The sequence below is a fragment of the Rhipicephalus sanguineus genome, chromosome 1 (assembly GCF_013339695.2).
Source record: "Rhipicephalus sanguineus isolate Rsan-2018 chromosome 1, BIME_Rsan_1.4, whole genome shotgun sequence".
NCBI classification, from domain to species: domain Eukaryota; kingdom Metazoa; phylum Arthropoda; class Arachnida; order Ixodida; family Ixodidae; genus Rhipicephalus; species Rhipicephalus sanguineus.
Window position 1 is genome coordinate 275782377 of NC_051176.1, and position 8954 is coordinate 275791330.

Here is an 8954-nt window from a genome sequence, read left to right on the forward strand (position 1 = left end):
TCTGAATGTGTGCATAAGAATCTAAGGACACCAGTTGGCTACATCATTCACTGCAGTCTAGGTCTGTCTTCCTAGTGAGCACAGTGTTTCTTGGCTGCCCCTCGAGGCTTCATTCCTCATGTGAGGTATGCAGCGAGAATCCTATCTTTCTTCGCGTTTCTCGGCTGCCTGCAAACCAGGAATGTCGGCTAACGATGGGTCTCCCCCTTCGCGCCGAGAGGCGCCGCGGGCCCTGTGAAGAACCCCACTCCGACCGCAGTCTCTGGACGGATGCCACAATGTTCTGCTCAGCGCATACGTACAATGGGTCCCGTGGAATAGATTCACGGCTCGCATCATGTTGACACCGGACGCGCAGGGACAACCTGAGCCTTCCTTCGGCCACCACCGGAAGCCTGCGTCTTTCTCAGCCAGCAGCTCGCTGCGGCGTAACAGTGCGGTCCGCGTACAGTCTGCAAGATGAACGCCGTCCTGTGTTTCCTCCTGTGCTGGGCACCACTCCGACTACGTAAGCATTCTCCTTTAGTAATAACGCACCTAGTTGCAACATTTAAGGCACCTTATACTAAGCTATGTATGAGGCCAGAGTAATTTTTTTTTGTCACACGCATAAAGACACTGAGAGATACATTGGGTGTGGCGCAGCTGACGTAGCGCACGTGTAGACTGAACACATCCCTTCTTTAGGGCTGTATATCATAATTACAACTCTGTTGTAAAAACATCTTTGAACGACTACCTTAAATTTAGCTGCACCTTGCCCAGGATTAAATAGTTGGCTAAATGATGTAACTTATGCCTTTGCGTTACGCGTGATGCGATTTCGCATGCCAAGCGTCCCATCGTTAACAACTATAGAGTTATAATACGACGTATGCACAGCAGAAGGGAAAAGTGAGAGCCTACCGAGATTATTTCGTTGTTAGACCGCTCGATTGATTTGAACTATCTGGTAAGCAATCAAGATGGTTAGTCAAGCTAAATTTGATGCAGAATGTCATGCCTCGTGAAGACGTCACCGACACCGTATTTTTCACGGGCTGTTGGCCACGGGAATGCTTGTGCGCTTTTTTTACGTAATCAAAATCAGTTATGTAGAATTTCGATGTACACTTTTTTGGTGATACCGTTACAAAAAAAAAAAAAATGAGTACATGCAGAAACACCCAATCCGTTATTTTTGTAAAGGGGTTTTCTATATAAGGTACTTTATTCCGAGCCCCAACGAAATCTTTTGATACGCGAAAAAATGACGTCACTCCTCGCTTTCCTTCTTTCTTTCTTTTTTACGCATCTCGATTTTAGCCTTTCTACGTGCATTTTTGACGAAATACATTTGCATTTAAAGAAGCGAACCACTGTGTTTCGGTCAGCATTTCCGCTTTGGCCTGTCGTTGATTAGTTGCGACCGATATGTCTTTCTGACGTGGCTGTCTTCCACCAATTAGCGGAGACGATTAGCGGAGACCGATCGGGCGACGTCACTTTTTTGTATATGGCAGACTTCGGTGGCAAAAAAACGCCCACGCAGATGATGACCTGATTGAAGCAACTTGGTCGGATACCCACGAATACCATCTGCCAAGTTCTTAAGTTCAACTTGTGTCCTAAACTAATATTTAAGCTTTCACATAACTAGTCTTAACATTTATCGAACAAAGAAATATTGGTGATGTCAGACATCATTTGTTATGCTGTCCTGAATTAGATAGATAGATAGATAGATAGATAGATAGATAGATAGATAGATAGATAGATAGATAGATAGATAGATAGATAGATAGATAGATAGATAGATAGATAGATAGATAGATAGATAGATAGATAGATAGATAGATAGATAGATAGATAGATAGATAGATAGATAGATAGATAGATAGATAGATAGAGTGAAAAATTGCCCCACACACAAGCGCAAGTGACATTTTGTCCGTGTGAGGATACATCACATAAAGGACAAGTGTTTAGACGCCTCCTGCAAGTACTCCACGATACTGAGCTGGAATAAGAATAACTAAACGCATGTGTGAGATAGGCAAGGGCTATATGATTGGCAAACCGTCTATTTCGTCCCTGTTTAAATCCCTCGTCCCATTCGTCTAACCTTAAGTTACTTGGCATCTTGTCTTACCAGATATGGTGGGTTTCAGACCCTACAGGACTTGGTTGTTAAGTGAAACGCAGTCGGAGTGATTGCCCGGAGCTTTCGCAAGGCTCTGTTCTTGCAGCAAGCAAAGCTGTTCCTCCTTCTGACATCTCAAAATGACTGCAACTAGTATTACACTGGACGGCTTCTCTTGTGATGAAGAAATGTCTGGCTCTAGATTACGTGTAGGATCGTTTGTTATATCAATGACCAGCCACATTCATCATATTCTTACCTTTTGTATGCGCTCTCTCATGTGACAGGACCAAAAATCGGAGAGATAATAACCTTTAAGGAAAATCCCGGAGAGGTTAGCCTGGGTTGTCGCCTGACTTGCTACTCCGGGTGTCGGGTGATGACTATGGCAGCGGCGTAGCCAGGGGGGGGGGAGGTTCAAACCCCCCCCCCCCCCCGAAAATTTTCAGATTTGCTTGTGTATATATGCATATACACATACAAACGCACGCACGAATATACATGAAGTATGGTTGAACTCCCCCTCCCCCAGAAAAAAATTTCTGGCTACGCCTCTGGACTATGGTACATACAATGAATCACATACACACACACGGTACGTACAGTCACATACGCATAAAGTCACATACACAAAAGAGTCATTCACAAACTTTGGTTTAGTCTAGTGCTCCTCAAGAACACCAACGATGCAGCAAACTCTTGCGATTTGATCCTAAACTGTTTCTTTGCGGCTTTCGTCGTAGCACGTACCACCAACGATGTTGTCACCAAAAGCAGACAGTCGACGTTGCTGAAGTTAGAAGCAAAAAAGAATCGTGCTATGCCTGGACAGTGCTGGTAACAATGAGAGCACAACAAACATAGTAATCTGATAGAGATCAGATTGTCAAAGTAACGATGAACAATAGCAACTTACGGATGCGCACAATTCTTAATCAGCGTGGAAAACGCCAATTATGATGCTTAGTGACAGATTAACCCAGAAAAATAAACCAGGATGGTACCATGGGCAACACGTCAAGACCAGATTCGAGGTCAATCCGTGCACCATGAGGCGTTCATTCTATCCAGCCCTTCGTTGAAAGAATAACTCGTGCTAACTTCGTAACGATTTCGTTTACTTCTGATACATGACCAATGCCTTCAGATGAGTTTTTGATTAGTGTGATTAGATTGCACAATTCCTTTCAATGACAGTGGCAGCGATGAAAAGGGGTATTTCGTGCTTAAAACAGATCTACCGCCTGACTGCACTCTGGAACTTCTTTCACAGTGTAGTAGTGCCGAGTTGATTCACTTTTCAGTTCCGGTTTACTGTTATTCATTAATCGATGAGAAAATTTTGTAGGCGGAAATATACAGACAAGAGCCTCAAAATTAACGACTGCACTGGAACCCTTGTGAATATTTGATTATGTCCTAATTCGCGCATACTGAATTTTGAGTTTTCCCGGTATCCTCTCCTCCCCATAGTCCTTCTCTTTAGCTTCTTGTGATGAACAGCGGTCTGGCAGTGTATGTTTCCGGAGCCAGTTTTGTCAACACAGGGCTTGTACTTTGGTCGACACGTTGGCTTCGGATTATTTTTTCTACCCTGTTGGTCCCTTCAAGTCATCCTGGTTCATAGCATAACAAGGCAAATAGTTTACAGGAGACTTGAAGTAGTCAACAGTGTGTAAACAGGGGAAGCTTCAGCCTGTCTTCTACCTATCTTTAACAAAGATATAGCCGAAGATGAGCACTTGTCGGAACGCTGTCTCAAGCCTCAGGTTGCAGCTTTTCGACTAGTGTCAATGGCTTATAGCTGGCAACAGGTGCACTAGAAGAAACTTTTTTTGTGTGTATGTGTGGAGTACGCACTAATTCGATTTTTGTCTGCTTTCCTCTGTTTCAGAGGCTGCACAGCCCACTGGAGGTTCGTGAATACCACTGAATCTGTAGTATACCACCTTCGTTCATTCTTAGACGTGTAGCTGCATTCTTAGCAGTGAAGCGCGACAGCCATGACAGCTAGTGCATTCAGTGCTGTCTATACCGGCCTCACCAACCTGACAAGCGTTCATGTACAGCTCGTGTGCGGCGCGAATGGCTTGTTGTCGCGCTCATGGCGTCACCAGAAAGCGCTTTTGTAGTCTCCTGCTTACATTCCATATTAAGATTTTTTTTTTCGATTCTTAATTGCGAACACTTGGTGAGACAAAATATACTGTGGATGGCGACACCCAACATCTCGAATAGTTCGCAGACGTTACCACAGACGTGTATCCAAACAAAGCAGCAAAACCGGCGTTTCGATGACACGATGTCCAGGCCCGGAACTGTCTGATTTCTACTTACAGAGTGGGTATTTTTTTTGTATTTCGCAGACATCTGTAGTAAGCAGAAAAACACTAATACTTAATATAGAAAGTTAGAAACTGTCTAATTGGCCATTTTGCCAACTGATCTAAAACTTTCTCATTGGAATTTCTCGCCCAGCTTTGTTGCTTCGAAGTTTAGCTAATTAAACATGCGAGGCAATTAAGAAGAAAACAAAAAATAGTGTGAATTACTACATGCAATGGTCAGCAACATGCATTTGTTCGCGTCGTGCGTCGGCATATTTTTATATTTTTAAACTCTGACTAGAGATAGCTGGGGTACCCTGTAAATCTTCTATGGCGATTTATCTGCAAAATGCTGCCTACAGATCTCTAATAAAAACACACAAAATTCGACCTTACTGCGGATAGTTGAGGGCGCGTCGATGTTTTGCTTTCTTGTTTTCGCGGTAACATGTTCATTACTGTAGTGAGCAACGACCCAGTGGTGCCGCGCTATACATGTGCCTTCTCTTGGCGCAGATGTGTACGTGCGGAACCCAAAGGAGTCGAACTTCTACATGGACCGCATCCTGCTGACAGACATGATTGCGCAAGTGCGCTTCCTAGACCTGGACCCGTTCCATCTTCCGCCGTTCGAGACTGATTTTAAGGACAGCATCCTGGGAATTCCCATCCGCGGCCACGCAAAGTTCGTAAACGGCACGCTACGTGGTCTGTCGCGCGTCAACCGCTTCGGCGACTGCACGGCTCCCGGCTGGCTTAACGGCAACATTACGGTCACATGCAACCTGTTAATCGATGATCTGGACATCATATACGACGCGCGCGTCAAGTACGGCATGGTGCCCGAACTGCGCGTGCGCGTCGAGTCGCGAGTGGGCACGTGCTACGCGCACATGGAGGCCACCGCAGCGCCAGGGAAACCGGCCGTGCTGCGCTCCTTCCAGATTACGGGTCTCGGTGACCTCGATACCAAGTGGTCGGGTCTCGGACCTCTGAACCCCTACCTGCGTAGCATCAACGAAGGCTACCGCGCTAACATCGCTGGTGTCGTCTACAGTACTTTCTACAGCAGTTACAAGGTTGCCCTGGACCGCTCTCTGTCGCACGAGCCTATTCCTAAACCTTGAAGCAGGAAACTTTCTCTGAAAGCAGATGTCATGCTTGCAAACTGAAATCACGGGATGGCTGCCCTGCTATAATTGCATGTGTGAACATTAAAACTGCCTCGAAGTTTGGATTACCAATAAATTTTTCTGTATTTTGTTTAAATGTTCCTTTCCTTATTTATTGTTTACTATACTCCGAGATCGATAGAAACGACAAACGACGTCGTTACCTGCTTGCATAAAGGTTGAAGGGCTGTAACTATCAAAGGTGTGACACTAAGACGGTCCACTTAGTAAACGTCAACATCTATTGGAAGATCGAGCTATACTTCGAAGGTAGAACTGCAGGATTTTCACGCTCTGCAGGTCAGTGATGTACGTCACGTGCCTCTTCTTAAAGGGGTCCTGCAGCACTTTTCCAAGTAGCCATGGAATGGCTCCTCTACTAAAGGAGCTTATTGCCTCGCGCATCGACTGCCGCAAAATTTTTTAGAATCCGTTCAGTACGGGCGGAGTTACAAAGATTTGTCGCACGCTGTAATTGCTTTCTCTCTTCTCTCGTCCCGACGAAAGCGCTGAATCGAAGGTAAGCAGGGAGGAATTACACGGGCATAGAGTTTCATACAATAACCTAGAGAGGAAACTGGTGCTGCGATCGCTCAACCACCATGGAAATGATTGGAAGTACAGGCTTCGGATTGGATTGCGTTAGCTAGCAAACTGTCTACGGATCTTTTTCTACAGTTTCAGTTTCGTTCTTCGTGAGGCGTCGGTAGTGGGGTGCGTTGCAAAGCACTCAAGCAATGCCTTTGTTGCTCAAAGAGGCTGAAGACCGCTATATCTCTTGGTTTGCTGCGACGTTGCAGCTTTACAGGTTGTATTTGACAGTTTTAGCAAAGCATCGTGCACTCACCGCTGTGTATATACATGTAGCGTCCCATGCCAGCGCAGAAAATTGCATAGAGTTCGCGTTTGTTTGATAAGTGCGTCTTGCCAAAACTCTGCCAAACTGAGAGTCTTTGTTATTTGTTCTTGCTGAAAAACCGAACTGCCCAGCACTACAATATTAAATAACATGCGTAAAATAGTCCTAAAATATTTTTTTAAAGTCATGTATAGGGCTTTCTTTTGTTCGTTTGTTTGAAGTCTATAGCGCATCGGATATGCAACAAATTCGGGCATAGTACAATATTCGGTCCGATAGTAACAAACCAATATTAATAAGAACCAACAGACAGTCAAGCCAAGGAAAGTATAAGGGACGTCATTTGTAGTAATTATGTTATAAATGAGAAGAAATTACAGTGGACGAAAACACAACTTGCCGCCAGCAGGGACCGAACCTACAGCCTTCGAATAATGCGTCTGATGCTCTACCAATTGAGCTACGGCGGCGGTCGTCTTCCCGTTCACTTTAGTGGGCATATATCCGCATTTAAACCTCAGTGTGTGAGCCAGTGCCGCTCGTAGCCATGACAGCGAATGTGGAACACTCCACCCCCCTCCCCTTTTTTTTAAGTGCGAATGCATTTCTTAGTTGGGCTATGTCAGGCGTCCGGCGTTGTTCGCGCGCCTCTCCGCTCTCACTCCTTCTCCCATAGCAACAGCTGCGGCTGCGCGCACTTATCCTCGCCCCTAGCAACCGGAGCAGGTGGTGCGGGCGGAGTAGCGGAGAGTGAGTGGAGAGGAGGAGCGCGCTCTGGCCTGTGAGGGCGCTCGCATCGCGGGAGCTCGGCGGAGCTCCCGCGTGTGTGGAGCGAGTGTAGGAGAGGGTAGGTGCAGTGCTTCGCCGCTCCTTCTCTCGCCGTTCGCTCTCTCTCCTCCCTGCGCCACCGCCTCAATGCAGTGCGTTTGAAATGCGTTTGTAGCGTTTGTGCTGCCTTGGCACAGCCTGAAAACAGCGCGTTCTAAACGCGTTTGTGCTGCATTGAAGGCGGTGGCAACATCCCTGAGGTGATTACGAACGCACGTAGGAAGCGTTCGTTGAAAGAGGCGCCCAAAGGGGAGACCCTTGAGCGAGTCGATGTGTCCAGCTTTACGCCATTAAAATTACTACGCTGTGTACTCTCGGCGCAAGAAATGCATTCGCATTTCCTCACGATTCTCTTAGGGGAGGTGAGGGCATGGTTTTTTTTTTTTGCCTGCTGGCGTCACGTAGCACGTGATCTTTTGACGAGGGGGCCGCTGACCAATAATCCCTCGCATACTACCTGAAGGCATCAAGTCTGCCAGAACGAGACCCTCACTATGTATGCACGAAAGAGGGAGGAATTTATTGGCTCGTTTTCCTTTGTTAGACACAACATTAATAAGAACCAACAGACAATCAAGCCAAGGAGAGTATAGGGGACGTTATTTGTAGTAATCATGTTATTACGTACATCCTTTGAACACTCATATTATTATTATTATTATTATTATTATTATTATTATTATTATTATTATTATTATTATTATTATTATTATTATTATTATTACTTGTGGTTGTTGTAGTTACGTAAACATAAAACCAACAGAATGAGAAAAAAAAAGAAGAAACGGGTTAGCGAATGTCTCCTAAAACGGACGCCATGCCCACCTGCTTGAATAGGAGAGAAAAATAGAGACGAGAAAAGGAAGAAGATGAAGAGAGGGAAAAGTGAGGGGAAAAAGCACCACAAAACTTCCCATCACACTCAGAGCCCAAGCACTGCAAACGTGATCGAGTCTACTCCATGCAGTGGTTGAAGCTCGGCGTTTGCGAGCCTCATACTTAGCTGATGCACGACCATTAAGAAAATTATTGAGTGTTGTTCAAGGAAGATTAAGTTTCTCGAACTTGCGAAGCACACAGCGGCAACTGCATGCTGAAATGTTGGGCATTCTTTCAGTAAATGCTCAAGCGTTTCGCTGCAACATGCCCACGCACCAGACAGACCAAGGGCTCGGCGCACACCCTGGTCGGTAAAGGCGACGTACGACATTAACGCAACCGATGAGTACCATGAGCATTTTGGTCCTGCAGATTGGTGTACGGTACGGTTCCTTGACGACACGTTCATCCGGGTGTAAGCATCGTAGGTGGTGACGTTATGAGTGGCCGAGCGCCGTCGAATTTGCATGAAGTATCTTCAGTGAAGTAAAAGCTATGCCCTGACGCTGCCGCAGAATAAGCCTCCTCGTTTTTTGTTGTAACACTGTGTGACGATATCCATCGAAGCGCCACTATTCTTCCATCTGATATGACTCTATGAGCCATTTTTGGTACTTCGCGTACAAGAGGGGATATGACACTAGCGTTGGACAAAGAGCTCGAAGCTCCATTAGAGTCTCCTACAATAACAACAATTGATAATTCCTGATTTTCTAAAATATTCTACCGCGCCAATATAGTATTTAGAGTTCTAGAGATGTCGACGA

The 8954-nt window shown here is 45.6% G+C and overlaps 1 protein-coding gene across 1 annotated transcript; it reads left to right on the forward strand.

The window, feature by feature from the left end:
• Positions 1–213: 213 nt before the first annotated feature.
• LOC119379016 (uncharacterized) lies at positions 214–5708 on the forward strand. Its single transcript, XM_037648145.2, has 3 exons — positions 214–508; positions 4017–4037; positions 4966–5708. The coding sequence occupies exons 1-3, from the start codon at positions 460–462 to the stop codon at positions 5574–5576; spliced, it is 681 nt and encodes a 226-aa protein (XP_037504073.1). The 5' UTR covers positions 214–459; the 3' UTR covers positions 5577–5708.
• Positions 5709–8954: the final 3246 nt, after the last annotated feature.

Excerpts from the sequence above, each read along its gene's own strand:
- LOC119379016 (XM_037648145.2), top strand. The coding sequence starts at position 460 with ATGAACGCCGTCCTGTGTTTCCTCCTGTGCTGGGCACCACTCCGACTA. Across the intron at positions 509-4,016 it reads CTGGGCACCACTCCGACTAC|AGGCTGCACAGCCCACTGGA; the intron begins GTAAGCATTCTC and ends CCTCTGTTTCAG. Across the intron at positions 4,038-4,965 it reads GGCTGCACAGCCCACTGGAG|ATGTGTACGTGCGGAACCCA; the intron begins GTTCGTGAATAC and ends CTCTTGGCGCAG.